The sequence below is a fragment of the Anomalospiza imberbis genome, chromosome 7, assembly GCF_031753505.1.
Source record: "Anomalospiza imberbis isolate Cuckoo-Finch-1a 21T00152 chromosome 7, ASM3175350v1, whole genome shotgun sequence".
Lineage (NCBI taxonomy): Eukaryota > Metazoa > Chordata > Aves > Passeriformes > Viduidae > Anomalospiza > Anomalospiza imberbis.
In genome coordinates this window covers 16,059,455-16,080,684 of record NC_089687.1, presented here as the reverse complement: position 1 = coordinate 16,080,684, position 21,230 = coordinate 16,059,455, and the positions used below count along the sequence as shown (strand labels likewise).

General features: G+C 61.1%; 2 protein-coding genes across 9 annotated transcripts in view; both read right to left on the bottom strand.

The window, feature by feature from the left end:
• SPEG (striated muscle enriched protein kinase) overlaps positions 1-13,822 on the bottom strand; it is a 38,961-nt gene extending 25,139 nt beyond the window's left edge. The window contains exons 1-5 of one of the 8 annotated variants that reach the window (XM_068195619.1): positions 5,672-6,047; positions 2,411-2,450; positions 1,297-1,331; positions 811-900; positions 168-549 (exon numbers count right to left, since the gene is read on the bottom strand). In XM_068195619.1, the coding sequence (XP_068051720.1) occupies positions 168-520 (353 nt within the window). In that variant the 5' untranslated portion in view covers positions 521-549; positions 811-900; positions 1,297-1,331; positions 2,411-2,450; positions 5,672-6,047. Of the gene's footprint in view, positions 1-167; positions 550-810; positions 901-1,296; positions 1,332-2,410; positions 2,451-5,671; positions 6,048-12,981 lie in introns of those variants that run through there. The other 7 variants (XM_068195618.1, XM_068195613.1, XM_068195616.1 and 4 more) reach the window with 7 other exon arrangements.
• A 2,005-nt stretch (positions 13,823-15,827) lies between these two features.
• Positions 15,828-21,230, bottom strand: DES (desmin). Its single transcript, XM_068195603.1, has 9 exons — positions 20,600-21,230; positions 19,100-19,160; positions 18,829-18,924; positions 18,578-18,739; positions 18,366-18,491; positions 17,456-17,676; positions 17,273-17,322; positions 16,903-16,985; positions 15,828-16,781 (listed from the first exon to the last, which is right to left on the bottom strand). The coding sequence occupies exons 1-9, from the start codon at positions 21,148-21,150 to the stop codon at positions 16,740-16,742; spliced, it is 1,392 nt and encodes a 463-aa protein (XP_068051704.1). The 5' UTR covers positions 21,151-21,230; the 3' UTR covers positions 15,828-16,739.

Here is a 21,230-nt window from a genome sequence, read left to right as displayed (position 1 = left end):
CTCCCACCTCACCAGGAACAGGCTGCCTACTGCTCAGAGTCCCCACTCCTCATCTGGGAAGGTGAAGGCAAAGAAAGCCCATGTGGAGGGAAGGAGATGGCTGCAGGGGTTGGAAGGAGATGGCCCCAGCACGATGTCCCCTCCGTGTGCTTCCCCTGGCTACTTACACATGGAGCGAGAGCGCCCGTCCTCGGTACAGGCTGAAGGCGCTGCCGTACGGGTCGCTGGCCACCGAAAGGCTATCCTCTGACCCCCAGCTCGTGCCCACCAGATTAGCCCGTGATGCCCGCACCAGCGGCTCCACGCCCAGGTGCCGGACCTCGGCGCCACGTGGGGCCGGCGTGTTTGCTTGCCTTGGGGTTCCCTGCGGCTGCGGCCAGGCAGCGGGACGGAGGTAGGGTCCCCGTGCAGAGAGGCTGGCATCCGTCTCCTTCTCCACCACGGTCTGCTGGCTGCCTGACCAGCTGGAGCGCTCCTCTGCCTGTGATAGGGCCAGCACTGAGGTCGGCGTTGTGTTCATGGAGGCGTCCACGAGGGTGTCAGACCCACCTGAGTGAAGAGGGATGAGCCAAGACTGTGTGCCTGTGAGGACAAGCTCAGCACCCTGCTCAGAGAGGGCTGAACCACCATGGCGTGTCCCAGCATGTCCTGAGCAGCATCCTGCTGCCTCAAGCCCTCTCCCCTTTGTATGGGTGGATCACAGCTCCCCCTCCATGGACACCCCCAAAGCCTGGCCAGCAGAGGCCTTGTGGGGAGTCATGGCCAGCAGCCAGTGTCAGGGCTGAGTGCCAGCCAGGTGTCCCTGCTCACCCGTGGGGGTGCTGAAGGCCGTCTCATCCTGGAGATCACTGCGCTGTGTCACCTGGGGGTCGCTGGATTCATCCTCACCTGTCTCCGAGTCTGGGGTGGGAGGGGAGAGTAGGGAGTGAGGGTAACAGAGAGACAGCAGACCATACTGGTACTGTCTCTTGCAGATCCATTGGCTCCTGGAGCACGAGAGCAGTGCCCAGGCAGCTCCAGGGCAGGAGGCATGACTGTGACCTGCAGGGACAAGCTGCCAGTAGGGAAAGGCAGGACTAGGAGTGGGAAAGTCCAGCAGGGCAAGGGCAGGCAGGAACAGTGTTAAATGACGGGAGGAAGGGAGGCAGTGCCAGCAGTGGGAACGCAGCTGGCAGAGGTGGCACGGGGACAAAAAAGCGGAGCAAGGGGACAGTGGAAGTGACAGAGCAGGGTGTCAGGCTGGGGCACAGGGTCCACTATGGGGACAGTGATGGCATTGGGAAGGCGTCTTCCTACCGTAGCTTTGTTTCCTGCAGGAGCGGAAAACTTCGCTTCCATAGGGGCAGCAAGAGAGAGAGAGACATCAACACCCGGTTATCGGCCCGGCCTGCGGAGACGCGGGGGGCAGCCGGGGGGGGCCGTGTCCCCAGCACTTCCCCACCATGTCTCCACTCTGCATCACATTCACTGCACACCACTCCAGCACTCCAGCGTGTACACAGACCCTCTCTCACACACACCATCCTACCTGTGCAGCACCATTCCCTCCCTGTGCCACAGCCACATCCTGCCCAGCAGGACAGCCACCCCCTATCCCTGGAGCTGCTGGCCTCACCGCTGCAGTATCCATACATGCCGCTGTGCTGTGCAGTGCATCTCAGCCTGGGGCTGGACCCTCCCAGTCTGTGCCCCAGCTGGGCAATCCTGGGGGTGCTGGAGCACATGGACACGTGTCCATATGCACCCAGCCTCCTCCTGGCATGTACAAGTCCATCCTCTGCCCCACCAGTGCAAGCACTGTACAATACAGCTGTGCTCCACAGCATAGCTGCGGTTGATAAAGCCAAAATTCTCAGGGCAGGGCATCACTAAGAGCTGACCCACTGGGCAGGATGTGGCAAGGCCATTTCAGTATCACCCTAATGTCCCATTCCAGGAAAAGTAGTGCCATGCTGCCAGGGGAGGACTGACTTTCCTCCTTGCCACTGCCCAAGCCCTCACAAGCTGCAGGAACAACCCCTGCAGTGAGAAACATGTCTCAGCCCCACCACTGCTCCTCTACATCGCATTCTTAAGGTGTGCGGGGGCCACACTGCTTCCCCCCACTCCAAGCCACCCCTCTGCAGCCCAGCACACAACCAACTGCTTCATGCACTGCTAGTGCATCAGATTCCCAATCCTAGCCACAACAGTCTGGCAGCCCCTGAGCAAGTAGAGCTGCAAGGCCAGGAGCAGACCAGCTGCATGGGGGACACTGAGCTCCTGGCTGACTGGGATCCTATTTTGTGGCTGGCAAGATGCAATCCAGCCCTGCCCAGCCTCTGCTCGCTGCCCCTTGCAGCATGGTGGCGGGCTCATCCCAGCACACTTGAGGCAGCAGGGGGAGTCGGGTCCTGGTAACTCAACGCACCATGCGTGAAGCGCCCGAAGCGCCGCGAGTGGCCAGTCTTCTGCAAAGGAAAAGAGAACAGAGCATTACCCGTGGCATGGTGATAGGTTCCTGCCATGGACTCACACCGCTGCCACACCACGCCTCGCACACACGCACACACACCCCCCATCCCTGCACACGCAGCACTGCTCACACCCACAACCTCTCACACGCACTCTGGCATGACATACGTCGCACCACTCACGCCCTCCCACTGGCAGGGCACACCTGCCACCGCTCACATGCACCCTCGTTGCACACCCACGGGTACCCACAGGCACACGCCCCCGCGCACACGCAGAGATGGATGGTGTAGGTGGGCACGTGTAGCGCATGCCCAGCCACGCACACTCACACACACCTGTGCGCACGCGCGCACGCACACGGAGTCCCCTTGGTGATGGCACTATGCAGCCCTGCCCTGTGATGCAGCCCAAGCCCAAGAGTGACAGTCCTGGGCATCCCAGGTGCCCCAGAACTGCTGCCTGCAGCTGGCATAGCCTGCAGCCAAGTCTTTGCCTGGGCTGCTGCCCAAGTGCTCTGCAGCCCCTTGAAAGCCACCCAGCCAGCATGGGGATTTGGCCAGCAAAATGTCTTCCAGGCACTGGCCCAGACTCCACCATGGCCACTGTCCCAGCATGGGGACAGCATCCTTCTTCCCCTGTAGAGGTCATGCCAGTTGAGAGAGAGGCTGCCTGGCAGCACGGGACTGGCCTGTCGGTGCAGGGGTGGAGGCACAGGGGCTGCGCTCACCCATGCTGTCTGGGCGGGCAGGTGGGAACCGAGCATGGGGTGGAAGCACCAGGAGCTCCCTGCCAACTTGGCTGCCCTCTGTGCTGCAGCCCAGGGCTGGGCACTTACGTGCCGGGGAAGGGACCAGCTGAGGGCAGCCTGTCTGCCAGACCCAGTGTGCACTGACGCCATATCCCAGGAAAGCAGAGGGACGAGGTGATCTCCAAGGCAAGCAGGAGTGGGAATGTGGAGTGCAGACAGGCAGGGTTGGGCTGCCAGGACTGAGCATCCTTCCCAGCCAGTCTAGGTGACCGGGTCTCCCCAGGACACTGATGGCCCATGCCCTGTCTCCCCAGTGGGGAGCCCAGGGCTGGACACCCAACTGTCTTGAAGCCCTTTGCTCCACCAGCCCCTCCTGCCCCACCATCCCTCCAGCTTCCAAGCAGGTCACAGACAGCCATACCCCAGGGACAGCCAGCCACCAGGGATGGACAGCCAGCCACCAGGGATGGACAGCCAAGCATGGCAAACAGTTAGTTGCCCTTCAAGGGCAGCAGGCTCATTTCACAAGTCCCAAAGCTGCTGCCACTGCAGCGGCAGACCCTGCACATGGGCAGCACTCGCGTTCCCATCAACCCCCCTGCCTGCATGCAGTGCTGGCCAGAGGGCAGCGGCTGCACGAGACACATTTGTATTCAGGCTGAGCCAGGCTTCACCTCCCCTTCTCGGCTGACTGTGCTGGTTCTGGCTGGCAGCCCATCTTCCAGGCCAGGGAAAGATGAGTGATTAACTGCACCATCGGCGGATAATTCCCCCATTAAAAAATGAAAATGCAATTGAGTGCCATTATCGGGTACTCTTCTGGCTTCCCCAGGGACAGGCGCCATCGGCTCCCCATCAAAATATGGTGAGTGTACCCAGAGAGCTGGGCTCCATTGCCCAGAGCTACAGAGGGGCTGAGCCCCCTCCCCTTCACCTCTCAACAGGTCCCTACAGGATCAGGGCACCTTGCAGGATCAGGCCACCCCGCAGAATGGACCCACCTCAAGCACAGCACCCACCTGCAGCCCACTAGGGAGCAAGTGCTGGGTGATGCAGGGTCAGCCCCAGGCCAGGAGATGGAAAGGGGGCAGGAGCAGCTCAGGGCTTGGTGTGGGATCAGAGTCTGCATGAAGGGACAGAGAGTGGGGGTAATCCTCCTGCGTGGGATTTCATTTGCATGTTGGAAAAAGGGGTGGAGGAGCCCCAGGAGCACACTCTGTGCCACCCAGCCCAGAGTAGAGAGAAGAGCTGGCTGGGATCCACACCCAGTTTCAACCCTGCACTACGAGGCAGCTGGCTGAGTCCTGGAGGTGTTTCCTTCCCCTGTGCTAGGCATGGATCCACCTGTCCAGGCTGGGGTCCTGTGCTGGCCCAGGCATGGTGCATCCCTCACTATGGCCATGGGCCAACAGGGAGTGAAGGATCTCCTGGGACTGTGGAGCTTGCCACCACCTAGCACATGGAAGCCAGCACCACATGGCACTGCTGCCTATTGTGTGAGACAGGCAGACAGGGAGCAGGGATGGAATGAGGTGGGGAGGGAGTGAGTAACTTGCCTGGTGCAGAGAGAAGCCGCTGTGGCTGTTCCGATACCCCTCCTGAGTTCAGCCAGCAGTGCAGGACCCTGCCCTGCCACACAGGCAAGCCCCTGGACTTGCTGCCCCCAAATGCAGATGGGGCAGCCAGGCTGTGCAAACCACCCTGCCCCAGAGGGACCCTCAGCACATTCTCTCCCTGGGGACCTGTGTCCCATCGTGCATCTTCCACCCCTGGGAAGGTGCTGCGCGTGACAGCCCCTTCCCAGTCTCCTCTGGGCCAGCAGGCAGAGTGACAGCGGGGAGGCTATGCGTCCGCATTGGGCTTGTGTGCCTCGGGGAATTGGGAGCGGGGGGCTTCCTGGAAGTATGTTCCCCATCCTCCACCCCCCGCTGAGGCCAAGTGACGTCCTTGTTCCTTGCTCGGCAGCGGAGCGTGCGGCGGGCCCGCGAAGGAGCCTTGCCTGTGCCAGGCATGCTCCTGACGCGGAGGGGATGACGCATGCAAAGCCTCGTCTCCAGCTCCGTGACCACCGGCAGTGGGGCTGGGGGGAGCCATGGAGCAGCCTCCATTTGCTGCCCCGACTCCGGAGGGCAGAGAGGGAAGAGAGGGGCGTGGGGAAAGCCCCGGCGGGGGTCCCAGCCCGGGTGTTAGCACAGGAGGTGCTCAGCCCCTGCCCTCTGCCCCTCCTGCCCGGGCTGGCGAGGCCAGGCAAGCAGCTGGCAGCTCTGCAAGCGGGGCTGAAGCTGGTGCTGTGCAAAGCCCTGGGGAGCCCCAGGGGGCAACGGAAGGGCTGGAGGGACATTCCCATCCCCAACCTTATTCGCATCCCCATTCCCGTCTCCATCAGCATCCATTCCCATCCCCAGCCGCTCTCGGCACTGCCCCCTTCTCCCGGCGCCCGCCAGCACGGCAGCCTGGAGCCCTTACCTGGAAACGCTTCTTCACCCAAATCTTCTTCATGCTTCTGCAGAGCCCTGCTAGCCCGGTGACACGGACTCAGGCCCGGCAGGACGGCAGCCCGCTCCCGGCGGGGTCCCCGCTGTCAGCACGTCGCGGCAGCAAGCGATGCTCCGAGCATCCTTCACCACCGGCAGCCGGGAACGGTGGAGGGAGAGGAAGGGGCTCGCCAGGTTGGGCTCCCGGGAGGGCTGGAGCTTTGAGCATGAAGCATCACTGGAGTGCTCCTCCCTCCATCCTTCCCCCGCCTGCCTCCGCCTCCGCCTCCCCGCCAGCCCTGGCACACAGTGACAGCGGTGGGGGACAGGCAGGGCACAGGTGGTGGGGGGCGAGGGCCACCGTCGTAGAGGGGAGGGAGGGGGCGTGTCTGAGGCGGGTACATGGTTTCTCCACCTCTGGCTTTTTCTACACGGCAGGCAGGGGTCCGAGCCCCCTGCCAGGCAGTGCAGCTGTACCACTGTTCCCTGTCCCCTGTCCATCCTGCCCCACTGCCCAGGACAGGGGTTGCGCTTCTCTCTTAGGACACAGCACCCCCACTGCAGCCCCCACATGCAGACCAACTGGGATGGAAACAACACAACACAGCAGCGCTCTGTGTGCTGTCCCCAAAGTGCTCTCAAACAGGGCAGACTCAGTGCCACAGCTGCCAAAACCCTGCACCCAGCAGCACGTTTGCAGTGGGCCATGGCACTGCCCAGCCAAGATACAGGCTCACCATCACTCTGCCAGCCTCTGCTCAGTCCCCCACATCCCCCAGTCATCAGTAATACAGAAAGATGCCCTTGCCAAGACACGGGTGTGGGTCACAGCACAACGGTACATGGGCAGGAGCTAATATGGGCACAGTGGTTCACATCAATTCCCCTGGCAAACCACACAGCCTCCAGTCTTAGTGTTGGTGCCAAGAGAAACCTTGTACCCTGCCCCCCAAGTGCCTCAGGACCCACATGGGTTTGCAGGGCTGGGCTGCTCAGCCCTGTCGTAGCATCACTGCTCTGTGGCTGATGGGGAGACAAGCTTGACCTGGGAAGGTAGGTTGCTGTCGCTGTCCATGTGGCATGACACACACTAGACCTCCCTTCATGCTGGGGTGAGGACCCACAGCACAGCTCAGAGCAGGACTCTGTGCCCAGGACCGAGCTGTGATGGGCTCCTGGGATGAGGGCAGAAGCTGTGGGTGGGAGTCCCCATTGAGACTGCTCAGGAACATTAAGACCTATAAGTGCTCCTGGGGTGCTGGCACAACCCTGGCACACCTTCCCCAGCTGACCATTCTGAGCCCTGCTGCCTGTTCCAGTTTTCTGGGTGATGCTACAAATAAGCCAGAGGGGCAGTCCCAGCCTCACAGCCTCAGCAGGTCTTGCATGCCATGCCCCTCACAGCTCTTGGTGCCCCATAGCTCAATACCTTCCCTCATCAACTCATCAAGCTTTGCAGCATTCATCAGCCCCCTTTCCAGGCCCTTGGAGAGGCTGCCAAGGTCCTGGCCTCACCATCTGTTTGAGCTGCCCCTTCCCACTGCAGAGCATCCATGGGGACGCTGCTGGAGGCCTCCCCACCCAGCGCTTGTCCCCACGCTGCTCACCTGTCCCCTGCGGAGCCAGCTGCTCCACAAGGAGCTGCTCACAGGCATCATGCTCCCCATGATGCCTGGCAGCTCTGGTAGCTTTTCTCTGCTTCCCCTCCCAGCTCATGACTCCAAACGTGAGGCTTTTCATGGCTCCATAATAACTTGCAAATTACCCAGTACAAAAGGAGCTGTTTATACAACATTTCTGTCAGTCCCACAATTCGAGTGATGCTGCGGGGTTTCCGTGGAGACCCTGCACGTCAGACAAGTCCTACAAATGCTACAGCTGGCATTAAGGGAATCTCCTGTCAGAGACAGAGGTCTCTGCTGCCCCCCTCACCAGCCCTGGGTGGGGACAGAAATGCATACCCTTGAGCCAGAACTAGGTAAAGAGGTGAACTGTAGGGCTCATGTATGTCAGGGTACCTGCACCCAGGGCTTCCCTGCCAAGGACTCTCACCCTATCTGTGCACGCCTGTGGTTCTGCTGCAGACACACAGCCTGTGCATTCTTTTCACACTCAAGTCTCATTAAAAGACTCATCAGGGATGCTGGGAAGAAGCACCAAGGCTTTGACGTGTCACACAGTGGTGCCAGGGTGAGGGTGCTGTCACCAAAGCACCCACAAGGACAGCCTCAGGTCTGGCCCCAGGGAGGACCACCTTTGTCCAGCCAAAACACAGTCACTTGTATATTCTCCAACTATCCTACATCTGCTGCCCATTGGTCACAGCTCATGGCTGGCTGGGCGCACAGCTCTTCCCAGCAACCGTGACTCTGTAGCCATCCCTCAGCAAAAGCTTCAGCAGTGATTCTGGGCTGTCCCAGAGATGCTGAACCTTTGGGAACAGCTGGTCACTTCCAAGAGGCTGTGCCTGTTGCAGGCACCAAAAGTCCTTTTCAGTGGCAGCAGCACCTGCAAATTGCCTCACCAAGGCAAAGCCGAAGTCACTGCAGAAGGTGTCCTATGGGAGGTGATGGTCACCTGCAACTTGGGCTGCCCTTCTGCCCTGCCCCAGCCCAGGGGCAGCCCTTACAATGCCCTGCTCCTCTGCAGGTCAGGGGCCTAGGACAGAGAATGGCAGCCAGGGCAGCTCTGGCACGGACAAGAATCAGACCTAGAGCAGGTGACCCCACTGCCAGCCAGCTCTAGCTGTGCCTACTGGACACACATCAGCCCCAAGCAAAGCAGACAGCAAACACTTGCTCAAACTGCAGCATTAATTCCACTGTTCCAAGAACCACAGCCCTCCACACCTTGCTGGCCTCCCAACTGCTCTGCACAGATCCTGACCCGGTGCCACAGCTGTGGCCTGGCACCAACCCCCTGTCCCTGGTCACAGCCAGCAGCCCCTTGTCTCAGTGCTTGAATAATTGATGGCGGTGTGTGCATGCGGCGTCTCGAGTAGGAGGAGGTCTGGCCATGAATCTTTCATGTGTTTGCACCTCCTGGAGCTGCTGGGGATGGTCGGCGGGAGGTGGGGATGTGCTGGGAGCCTGGGTAGGTGGGGACCTTCCATAGCTCTGTCCCCAGGGAAAATAAATACAGCAGCAGAATGTCCCCTGTCAGCCAGCAGGGCAGCGCCACAGAATCCTTGTGACCCTGTGGAGGAGCAGTGCTGTGCTGTCCCCCCTCTCCCAGGGGCTGCCCTCTCCAGATTTGCCTCCCTTTGCTGCCACAAGAAGGATGCCTGAGCACACAGTGCTCACTGCAGGCGGGAACACAGGGATGCAAAGCAGCAATGTGACCTTGGCTCTGGGCGTCTGGACATGGAGCGGGATGGCACAAGGCATTACATCCCTGGCCTGCCGACGTCTGGCATACCCCCCAGCTGGGAGTGAGGGGCTGCATGCTGTGGGGGAAAGCAGGCAAGGGTGCAGGCAGCAGGGTGGAAGCAACCAGCCGCTTTCAGCAACCTGTTGTCAGGAGGCAGGAAGGGCAATGGGAGTGATGGGCAGCCCGGGGAGGAAGAGGCTGTCGTCCCCTCATGCAGTCCCGAATATTGGTGCTATATTTACCCAACTGCAGGCCTGGGTTTCGGCCTCTTGCCTGTAACACAAGCCCTGCAGCCTGCCAGAATCCGAGAGGATGGCACATTCCTCAGCAAAAATAACCCTCCAGCAGCAGGCGAGAGGGCAGGGGTGGAGGTGACTGACTGGACAGCTGCACTCACCACCCCGCTCACTGGGAGCAGACGTCTCGCTCTGACAGACCCTGGGATGGCAATCTGGCACACGTGGACACCACACCAGACCCCTGCCCAGGTGGATGGGGGCAGAGGTGGGAGCCACTCTGGGGCAGCTGGCATTAAACATGGGCACAGTGCTGCAAACTATGGGACTAAAATTAGGCACTGAGATAAATGGCCAGAGATGCTGAGCCACCAGGGACACTGTCAGCACAGCCATCCCCAGTGGGCTCCATTGCCATGCACCATCAGCTGAAAAATTATGCCCACTGTAACTCCTCACATCAGAAGGGTTTGTGCAGGGCCACCACACACAGGAAGTTTCTGCCCCCTTTCCTGCCCCAAATCCAGGCAGGTGCAGGCTGTTTCCTGGACAGAGGGAAGGCTCCAAAACGGTTTGATTGCTGAGTGCAGGTGGAGGCGAATGGAGCAAGACCCTGCACTGGGAACCCAAGATGGACACATTCAACCTTGAAATGAGAGGCAGCCTGGGTGGGGAGGATCAGGCAGTGCTGGCACAGTGAATGAGGGCTGGGCTCTAAAAGGAGATTAGCTCGGGTTCTTAAGAGGTGATTTAATCCTGTTTACAGGGGAAAAAATCAGGAGATGCAGCTGAGAGGTGATAAAGGCTTTAGCAAGTCTAGGAGCAATGGAGCTATGGTAGGGGCCAGGGCTGTCTGGAAGGATCTGGACCATCTGGACCAGCCTGGTTCTGGTGTGAGAAGGGTCAATGCTCTCCACCTGTACCTATGGAGCTGGGGCATTCGGGAGAACCTGCAGCAGGAGAAGGGCAGTGAAGTGGGGCATGGGGGGGACAGCGTGGGACAGTGGGGATGGTGTGCCCCTGGTAGTGCCTGCACCAGCCTGGCCAGCCCCGTGCATGCTCTCCCCACTCCCCACAGTGAGCACTGACACACTCAGGGAACCTGGGAGAAGAGCAGGAGAAAATCATTAGTGGGGTGGAGCGACAGATTCAGGGCAAGAGATTAGAGAAGCTAAATCGGGCTTGTGTGAACAAGGGGGACTGCTGAGCTGGTGCAGGAGGAGCTTCCCAGGCTGAGTACAGAGATGGGCAGCATGGAGCCCCCCAGGCCACTAGCAAGGACCCGAGCCACCTTGGGAAGAGCCAGTGCTGGCCCCACAGAGATCTTCAGCCTGGCAGTGCAGGGAGAAAAGGGGCTCTGTGCCCACCAGAGACCACTACCCATCAGAGGCAGATGGAGCAAGGACACCACAACACCTCCAGACACAGAGACCAGGACCCCAAGTCCAGAGAAAGAGCTGATCTTGCCAATGAAGCAAGGGCATTCCAATACCTCCAGACACAGGGGCCTGGAATGCCAAGTCCAGAGAAAGACTTTGTTGTGCCTGATGACCCTGCACACATCCCTCTTGCCCTAGAAGTAGCTGATGATCTAGCTCACAGAGTGCCCCAGGGAACAAGGATGGGATGTCCCTTCCCCGTACAAGGATGGTGGAGCTGTGAGTGGAACTTCCACGATTCCCTGGAGATCTGTCCAGCACCTGGTAGGATGTGGCACTCTCTTGGCACTGCCACAACACACCACAAAGACAGTTCTGTGCCTCCACAGTGACAAAGCCACACGAGGGGCTGCCCTGCTCCTCGCTCAACCCAGTGCCCCAGAGCCTGCACGGTTCCAGAGGTGTCTTTGGCCCAGGGCTTAATGGTGGTGCATCCATGGCCAAGACCCTGCCGGGAGGAATGCCCAAGGCAGTGTGACATTCACACTGCAGGTTAGGCAATCCTGGCTGCTCCGTCCCTCCCTCAGCTGCCCCAGAAAGGCGGTGGTAAGGGCTGGCGGCTGGGAATTGGGAGCAGGAAAGAGTGCGTCAGCACAACGGGAACAGGCACCTGGGGAAATCAGACTGTGCCGTGCTGCTGGGCAGCAGCAGTGGGGCCCAGACTGGTGTGGCCATGGAGAGGTGCAGCTGCACACCAGAGCATGGAAACAGGGTGACCCACCTGCTCTCTGCCCAGGACAGGCTGCCCCTCCCCCGGGGCAGTGCATGTCTCCCATTCTGCACACACTTCACCCCACACCCAGCTGCACCATGCCATGGTCCCCAAAGGTGTGATGCACAGTGACTCCACACAGACTCACTGCAGGGCAGAACCCCTGCTGCACACCCTTCTGCTCCTCCTGCTACCCCACCTGGCTCCTGGCCTGCACATAAACCTTCCTCCATCCTCCAAACACCACTTCTCCAGACTCCTGGCTCAGTGCTCCCCTTCAGCATTGTGAAGGCTCCTTCTGACCTGCCACAGTCATCCAGCCCCCTGTTCAAGGAGCAGCATCTCTGGTGTGCCTCCTGTACTGCAGAGTCCCAGGGGCAGCTCCTTCCCTGCAGCCTCAGGGCTCAGTGTTGCTTCCCTCGCTCCCTATCCTCACTGTCCCCATGCAGACAGCACATCTCACATCTCAGAGCACTGCCACCCGCCTCCATGCTCCCCAACACTCAGGCCTGCAATGTCCTAGGGAGGGGGCATCCATCCTCCCCGAGGGAGAATTTGTTCACCAAAAGGGTTGTGAAGTACTGGAACAGAATGGCCAGGGAAGTGGTGGAGTCACCATCGCTGGAGATATTCAGAAAACACGTAAATGTGGCACTTAGGGACATGGTTTAACAGCAGACTTGGCAGTGCTGGGTTAAGGGTTGGATCGATGATCTTAGAGGTATTTTCCAACATAAATAACTCTATGATTGCATGATTCCATGATGAGGAGGCAGAGGGGGCTGAACCCCAAACCTGCAGGATGAAGCCCACCCATGCAAGGGCAGGAGTCCCCATGCACTCCCTCTCTGACTGCTACACCCTGGGGTGATAGTGATGAGCAAAGGGGCTGCCACTGGGATGAGCAAATGCTTGTTAATTTGCCTTGGCTAATTGACGACCAGGTCTCGCCCATCGAAGGGCACAGGCTCCACCTAGTTATCAGCCCCACCTCTCACATTAGGCTCCTCCTCCTAGCCCTATTGGCGTTCCAGTTCACTCCGTGCATTTCCAATGCCTGGTAAAGCTATTATGGTGAGACTACGGGAGTTCTGCCCGTGGGCAGCTGGTGAGGGGGTGCTGAGGACCGTGTTGGTGTCTGTGGTGGGTGGTACCACCAGTACCATGTGCCCAATCCCCGTCTCTCTCTCTCTCTCTCTCTCTTCTCTCTCTCTCTCTTCTCTCTCTCTTCTCTCTCTCTCCTCCTGCCCCAAGCAGGCTTGGCATCACATGCTCCCAACACCTCTGTGCCCAGTCCTGGCACCCAGTCTGGCCTGGCAGCGGGTACTGCAGCCACATGCTCGCTCCAGGCTGGAGAGCCGCCCCAGTGCTGCCGGCACTGGGCACCCCAGCCTGCAGCAGGGTGGGCACAGCAAAGCTCAGCAGACCTGCCTGGCCCCAGGGCACGCACTGCAGCAAGAGCCTGCAAAGCACTGCTGCCACCCTCAGCAAACCTGTGCCAAGGTCTGTGCCAGCACGGCCGTGCTGGTGGCCACGTCACCCTTACCTTCCATGTCAATGATGGCCAACACAGCACTGGTCATGGCCTCTCCCTGCTCATTCTCAGCGACGCATGTGTACACACCGGCATCCTCCTTCTTGCTGTCCCGGATCCAGAGGGTGCCATACTCCTCCCCGCCCTGGGCCAGCTGCTCCTCATTTCGGTACCAGCGGAGGCTGGGCCGGGGGTTGCCCACCACCACCACTCGCAGCCGGATGTCACAGCCGGTGCCGATCGCTGCATTCTTCAGTTTCCTCACAAAATACGGTGCTGCCAGGCGAGCTGAGCCCTCCTGGGGCGGCCCCGGTTCTGCTGTGACCTTGGCGCGCTTCGGGGGGATGCCAGGGCTCGGCGGGGCTGCCCGAGGCTCCCCAGCAGCCCTACTTGTACCGCTGCGTCCCTGTGCTCGGTGCATAGTCTGCAGCTCACCCGCCACCACCCGCGACCCCTGTCACCCCAAACCAGCAAGCTGTGCCCTTCTTCTCCCCCTGCCTGCAGTCTGGGGGTGCTGGGTGCCTGACTGGGGACCTGGGGCAGTGGCGACCCCCCAGTCCAAATACCGTCCGGTTCGGTGCCTCCCCCCACAGGCTGCAGCCCCAAAGGTCGCAGCGCTGTGGGCAAGCAAGGGACTATATTTAGGCTGGGACTCGGGTTCCTGCTCGCCCAGCCGCCACTCACCAAGCGCCCGGTGCAGTGTGGCACTCACACCCCGTGCTCTGCTGCGACCCCAAGCCCGCCCAGCGCCTCGGCACCTGCTCCTCGCCGGCCCGGGTGCGAGTCCCGCGGGTGCTGGCCGCTCGCTGAGCCGTCCCCGTGCCGGGGCCGTGGCGTCCCCCCCCTCACCCGTCCCGTCCCGTCCCGCGCAGCCCCCGGCGAGCTGCGCTCCCTCTGCCCCCTCTCCTGAAGTGGCAGCTGCCTTTGATATGTCACATTCCTTGGCTGGGCTCCCCCTCTCTGCGCCTGCTGCCCCGTCCCTGCAGCCCAGCTCCACTTGCAAAGATAGAAAAGGGCCAGCACCTTTCCATATTAGCTGAGAGGCTCGGGGGGGACCCAGCCTTCCTCCCCCGCTTCCCCTTCTCCGGCAGTGTCATTGGATCAGGGCAGAGAGGGACCCTGACGGCATGTGGAGGGAAAGGACACTGTCATGCTTCCTGCAACGCAAGACCCAGGGCAGGAGCCAGCCCTTCAGGGCCCCTTAGCTCCGTTTCCAGCAGACAGCAGAGGTGGGGATCCCAGCATCCCTGACCACCACAAATCCTCCCTGCCCAGAAGGCTGCAAACACATCAAGACTCCATTTCTCTCACTGGGCCCCTGCCTCTCTCTGGGCAATGTGGCTCCCGGCCAGCCCTGCTGGAGCTGCTCGACCTTGGGGCATCCTGTGGGAGCTACGACACGCTGGGCTCCAGGCAGCGAGCAGTCCAGGGACAGTCTGTGCCAAATGCTGCCTGGCTATCCCTGGGCAAGGCAGGGCTTCCCCATCTCCTGGAACCACGGCAAAGCCTCGGCACCTGGCCCCAGCTGCCCTCGCCAGGGGCTGTAAATCTGCGTGAGCAGGAGGCCAGCGACACGACACGGTGCTTCCCAGGCTCAGGCCAGCCCCGACGGCTTTGGCACAGCCCATTGCCACCAGCCTAAGGGTGCCAGCATCAGTGGAGCATCACTAGCAAGGAGAAAATCCCAGGATTTCCCAGCTTGGATGGCTGGGGCACAATGGAGTGGGATGCCTTGCTAGACCCAGAGCCTGGCTGCAGTGTGGCTGAGCCAGCCCCAGAAGAGGCCTGGGGGCCTCTTCCCTGCCCTGCAGGCAAAGGAATGCTTTGTCCTCAGCCTGCCCCCAGGGGCTGAACTCTGGCGCAGCCAGCCTGGGCCGGCAGGGAGGGAGGTGTCATCCCAACCCAAGGCAACCTAGGGACTGTCCTCGATGTCACAGGGCCACCTGCTGGAGATATCCCTTGAGATCCAACACCTCCCAGCTGGGGTTTGCCACGCTGGCCTCTCTATCAGGGACACCCCCAGACCACTCCCCACTGCTGACAGTAGCACATGCCTTGTCCCTAAAACATCACCCCGTGCCAAGCCCACTGCCCCCTGACATCTGCTGCCTGGCGGAGTTTTGTGGACCCTCCAACATGTCCCAGGGCAGAGCAATCCTGAATTGCTCTCCCACATGGGATGCTCAGCTCTGGATTCCACTGCAGCATCCCCCGTTGCTGGGATGAAGGCACTGAAGCCAAGATGGCCACAACCTGAACACAGGGAAAGAGGCGTGTGTGTTGGGAGGAAGAGAGCATATGGTGTTGTCAGGCTGAGGCTGGAGGTTGAGCCTGGGATGCAAGCATAGGGTGGTGGGTCTGATGCTCACAGAGTGTAGGTCACTTAGAGATGAGGATGAGGCTCTGCTTGCAGGTTGGTGACACTTGGAGGGGCTTGGAAAAGTCCCAGGCAGGTGTGGATTTGGGTAGGTCCCAAGTGGGAGTAAAAAGGAGGTGGCTGTGGAGCTGAGCCACCAGGACATGGTAAGTGACCCTGGGTGTGTGGGGGAGATACAGGACCATCACCCAGAGCCCCTTCGAGCCTGCTCAGGGCTTAGCTGTCACAGTTCCCTGTGCCAGCAGGACTTTCCCACCCAGTGCAACTGGGAAACCCACCACCTCAGGCAGCAAAATGCATGAAACCTTCAGTGTGAGAGACATGGACCTTTGGGCGGGGGGGGGGCAGCAGCCTAGGGAGGCGACTGCCCAAAGAGTTGCTGGCTCATCCGTCCACCTGGCCTTTGGGATGCCTCCCCCAAGTGCTGCCTCCCCACCACCCCATCCCCTCTCTGCCCCAGAAATGCACTGAGACAACAGGGTGATGCTCCGCTGTTTATTTCAGCCGCCTGAAGAGTCTCATACACGTGGTGGGGTGGGGGTGCATTGGGGCAAGGGTTGGGGATGCCTGCCCTAGCCCCCCGGGCCTCTCTCCGGCTCCTTTCATTCTCTCCCCCCTCTCTCCCATTCACTCACTCCTCCACTCTCCTGTGTCCACCTACGGGTACCCTCTCGGCTCATGAGCCCGGCCCCGTGCAGCCTCCTGCTGCTGGGGGTCCCCGCCACGGGGAGGGGTGGGCACTGCCCTCCTCTGCCCCACGGGACTGCCTCTTGGGCCGGGGGGAGCAAAGGGCCCGAGCGCCCCTGGGCTGGGGGGGACACGCAGGCTGGGCCCACCCCCGCTCTGAGCTGGGCAGAGAATAGGGGGCTCAGCCCAGACCATGCCTAGCTTCTCCCCATCCCTAGCATCGCCGCCATGCACCTGGAGAAGTGCCAGCTCCAGGGGGGCAGCGGTGCTGCTGGAGGGGGATGGGGATGGGTCCCCACTCGTGTGGGATGAACCCCAAGCCTGTGCCCAGGGTGGGAAGGGGCCTGTGGGGGGATCCAGAACCTGCTGCTGGGACCGTCCGGCTCTCCATGGAGCTGGCCCAGGCCACCACCTGCTCCCCCCAGCCCCTCCCACCTGTCCCGTCCCTCGCTCCTGCCGCCCCCCGGCCCTGGCCTGATCCTGACGCTGGCGTTGCTGCTGCGAAGCTGCAAAAGCAGAGCGAGCCTTTTGAAGCCGGAGGAGAGAGCCCAGGGGGTGTGGGGGGCCCAGAGGCAGCTGCATGGGGGAGACTCCTCAGGCAGTGCCGGGGGAGCGCCGAGAGGCGAGGTGGGGGGCAGGAGGGGGGCATGGCGGAGGGACGGAGGCAGGGACAGAAGGTGCCAGTGGGCTGCTGGAGCAGCCTCCTCTACAGCACTTCATGCTGCTGCTGAGTCGCCTCACTCACCACCTGTGGGAGAGAGGCACCGTGAGACGCCATGCCGTGCCACAGCAGAGCCCCGAGCGCGGGAACAGGCGCCATCCTCGGTCCCCTGCCTCCCAGCCACCCTCGGGTGCCACCCTGTGCTCACCTCCCCATCACGGGTTTCGATGGTTTTGATCATCACGGTCTTTTTGGTGTGCACCTCGGAGCCCCGCTGCTCTGGGCTGGTCTCTGCAGGGGGAGGACACAGAAGATGGCACCACAGGGACAGGGACGTGTGGTATGGGGACACAGCCATGGGGCTGGGGTCACTGAGGAGCTTCAGCAGCCTTGGTTTAACCCCCTCTCAGCTCACAGCAACACCCAAACAAGTGCCCCCATACCAGGGGCTCTGTGTGGCACCTGTGTGTTCCCAACATGCTAGCTTAGCTACAACCCCCCAGGAGGGACATTTGCCCCAAAACTGGGGGACACAGGAGACTTGTCCCAGATCCCCCTCCTCACGGAGTGAGACTCACCTCGGAAATTGAGTGCAGAAGCAAAGGTCTGGTGCATGGGGATGCTGATCCTGTGGGAACACAGAGGGGAAAGCTTAGCGCCAGCCAGCCCTAGCCCTGAGGTGTGGCCTCACAAAGTTGGACCCCCAAAAAACCGCTGACCCTGCTGGTCCCCCCAGTTTGTCCTGCCCCCTTTCCACTCACCGGCTCTCCTCTCCCTCCAGCAGCTTGCGGTATGTGGCGATCTCCACATCCAGGGCCATCTTGACATTGAGCAGGTCCTGGTACTCACGCAGGTGCCGGGCCATCTCATCCTTCAGGTGCCGGATCTCCTCCTCCAGGCGGGCAATGGTGTCCTGGTACCCACCGGCCTCCCCTGCGAAGCGCTCCTCCATCTCCCGCATCTGCCGCATCAGCGAGTCATTCTGGAGAGATGGGGTGCTCAGTGAGGGGGGAACCCAGAGGAGCCAGGGGTCACCTGGGGTGGGAACTGGGGATGCCAGTGCATTCTGGTTAGAGCCGTGGTCAGCCCTGGGCTGGGTTCAGCTGATGTGGGACCATGATGAGTGACTGTAGCCCTCCACCTGCCCAGCGCTAGGCATCAGGGACTCACGGGGGCAAGCTGGGCATGTACTGGGCAACCCCAGCATCATGGTGCCCAGGTCCCCCAGTAAAACCATCCTACCCCAGAAAAAGGGCACAGAGAGCTGCAGAAGCACTCAGTGGCTGCCTGGGGGTGGCACTGGTGGCTGGTGGCTGGCTCCTGAGACCATGACTGTGCCAGAATGGGACTGTTGTGCCCTGCTTGTTTGCAACCACCTTGTCAGCCTGCAACCAGACACCCTGAGCCCTGTGCCCGCCTGCCTGGAGCCTCCCAGGCTGGGTCACATTTTACAATCTGCACTTTGATTCCAGGACTCTGCCAAAACACTTTGCAGGAGTCCAGGCCACTGCTGGAGGAGGTGCAGCCCAAATGTGGGGTACAAGGCCCCCTGCAGCAGGAACTCAGAGAGCTGGGAAGAGCCCCCCACCCCAGAGATGTCCCTAAGCAGCCTTGGAACAGCAGGTCCCTGCAGGGAAGCTGGGGATCTTCTCAATGCTGCCCTTAGCTCACCGTTCCCTTGAGGGCATCAATCTCGCAGGTGTAGGACTGGATCTGGTGCCGGTACTCCAGCATCTCCTGTTTGGCCTGCCTTAGCGCATCGTTGTTCTTGTTGGCCGCCTGTGTCAGGTCAGACACCTGGGGAGAGACCATGGTCAGTGGGGATGGCCCTGAGATGGACCCCGCTGCGCTGGGGCCAGCCCAGAGCCCGCTGCCTCCCACACCTTGGACTTGTACCACTCCTCGGCCTCGGCGATGTTCTTGGCAGCAATGCTCTCGTACTGAGCACGGATGTCCCGCAGCGCAGCTGTCAAATCAGGCTTGGAGATGTCCATCTCCACCTGGATGTGCTGCTCCTGCAGCTGTGCCTGCAGCTCCCGGATTTCCTGCATGGACAAGGTGACATCTCAGGGCACCCACTCCATTTTCGCTGCCCTGTGAGTGCCATTGGAAAAGGGTGCCACTTCTGACCTACCTCTTCATGCACCTTCTTGAGGAAGGCGATCTCCTCCTGCAGGGACTCGATACGTCTTTCCAGGTCAATGCGTGCTAGTGTGGCTGCATCCACGTCCTGGGAAAGACAGAGGATGAGGGCTAGTGGGGGGTTGCCGGGAGAGCACGAGGGCTGGAAGGTGCAAAGCTGTGTCCGGGACCGTGCCCTGGTGCTGTGTCCAGGCTGCTGGGGGAAGATGGGGGCGGGAAGGAGGGTAGGGTTCCCATGCCACACCAAGGGGACAGGTACTCACAGCTCTGAATGCAGCGAGGTTGTTCTCAGCCTCCTCCTTCAGCTGGATCTCCTCTTGCAGCCTGTAGGCAGAGAAGGGAGGCTAGGGAGGTCTGGAGGAAGCTGTGTCCCTCCGTGGTGATGTCCCCCTGAGCTGTCCTTAAGCCCCGCATGGCCCAGTAGGAAGAAAACAGATTGTCCTGTGTTCCCGGCAGGCAGCAAAGGACTGGCGGGGGGCCAGGGGCTCTTCCTCCCATTCCCTATTATAGTCAACGCCAGAGAGATCACAAAGACATGAGGTCAGCTCAGTGCCACGCACACTGCCCCAGCCCTTATAGGGGAGAGTGACCAGCAGCTGGGGGGACAGAGTGCAGGATCCAACACAGGGAGTCCAGAGATGGCCACCAGCTGAGCTATCCCAGGGAGAGCAGGAGCACAGACAGGTTTCAGCAATGCTGTGGGATGGGATGTGAAGTGGGGACTGCTGTGGGGGAGGCTCAGGTCAGGGCTGGAGAGCCAGGCTTGTGTCAAGGAAGGGAACGGTACCACAGGCTGCATGTCAGTGGAAAGGCAGCGGGGAGGAGATGGAGGCGCCCAGGTGGTGCTGGCACATGGGGTGGCAGAAACCCAACACCTGTTTGTTCTGGGCCCTGCTCCTCCCCTGTCACTGAGAGTTCCTTCATGCCACCAACCCCCAGCTCCCCAGCACCAGGGAGGACCCCAGCACTGTGGTGGTGGCTGGGGTTACAGAAGGAGGCAGCAGGCTGTGTCACCCGGAGGGAATGGTGTCCCCAGGGCACAGGGTCCGGGAGGGAAGGTGCAGACCATCATCAGAACATACAGCTCTCCTTAAGTATCTGCCCCTACTGCCAGGTTCCTCAGAGTCATCAGTTCCTGGGGGTTCCCTCAGCCTGGCCACCCTTGTGCATACTCTCCACTCTTCCCCAGCACCAGTCAGGTCCACAGCATCTCTGAGGTGTCCCACTGCTCACAGGGCACCATGGACACTCACAGCAGGCCTGGAGCATTCCTGGCCTGTGGAAGTGCAGCTGCTTCCTCCCCTCCCTCCTTCATTTCTGGAGCTGATGGAGCACCTTCCCTGGGTTATCCATCCCCTCACTTCTGCCTGCCTGACTGCATCTGTCTGTCCATCTATCCCACAGAGCTCAGCTCACCCATGTGCCCAGCAGCCCTCCCCTGTGTGGGCAGAGATGGGGACCCCAGGGTGAGGTGCACTTTGATCTCCCAATCCTGTGGTGTTACAGCCCGGCTTCAGCCTCACTGCAAGGGAGAGCATAGGGGACACCCCTGCTGTGGGAGCCACTCTACCCTCTGGGTGCTGCCCAGAAAGTGGTCAAGGGGGACAGAGCACTGGAGTCACGATGGGCTCTGAGCACGAGGCACGAGGATAGCAGTAAGCACCTGAAGAGCTGCCAGGGCAAGCTCTGCTCCCACCCACCCCTAGGGATGGAGATGCACGGATGGATGCACACAGGGACTCTCCAGGCCCCCCCCTACTCACTTCTGCTTGAGCTTCTGCAAGTCATCGAGCAGGTTGTCACGCTCAACCTCCACACGAGCCCTCTGGTTGGTGAGCAGGTCGATCTGGCGCCGGAGCTCCCGCAGCTCCTCCTCGTACATCTCGGCCACGCGGGTGGGCTCCTTGCCCCGCAGGCGGTTCACCTCGGCCACCATGAGGGCATTCTGCTGCTCCAAGAAGCGCACCTTTTCGATGTAGTTGGCGAAACGGTCATTGAGTTCCTGCAGTTCCACCTTCTCATTGGTGCGGGTCTGGAGGAACTCCTGGTTCATGGCATCAGCCAGGCTGAAGTCCAGCAGCTCGCCAGCACCCTGGTAGGCACTTTGGTAGGTGCGCAGGGGCGTCACGCGGGTGGTGCGGAAGGTGGACAGGCTGGGGACGGCCGAGGTGCGGGACACCTGGTAGACGCGGGAGGTGACAGAGCTGCCGCTGCTGCCCTTGCCCCCGAAGGAGGCACGAGAGAAGACCGGGGAGCCGCCAAAGGTGCGGCGGTAGGAAGAGACCCGCTGGCTGGAGGAGTAGGACTGGCTCATGGTGGCGGCGTGGGGAGGCGAGGCCGGAGCAGGGAGCAGGCAGAGGGCTGGCGAGCGGCCGGCACAGCTCGGAGAGGCGT

Bases quoted from the DNA above. Each gene is read 5' to 3' on its own strand.
- DES (XM_068195603.1), bottom strand. From the start codon at position 21,150: ATGAGCCAGTCCTACTCCTCCAGCCAGCGGGTCTCTTCCTACCGCCGC. The intron at 18,925-19,099 runs GTGAGTACCTGT...TGTCTTTCCCAG, and splicing joins ACCTCGCTGCATTCAGAGCT to GACGTGGATGCAGCCACACT. The intron at 17,677-18,365 runs GTGAGCTAAGGG...CCATCTCTCCAG, and splicing joins TTGATGCCCTCAAGGGAACG to AATGACTCGCTGATGCGGCA.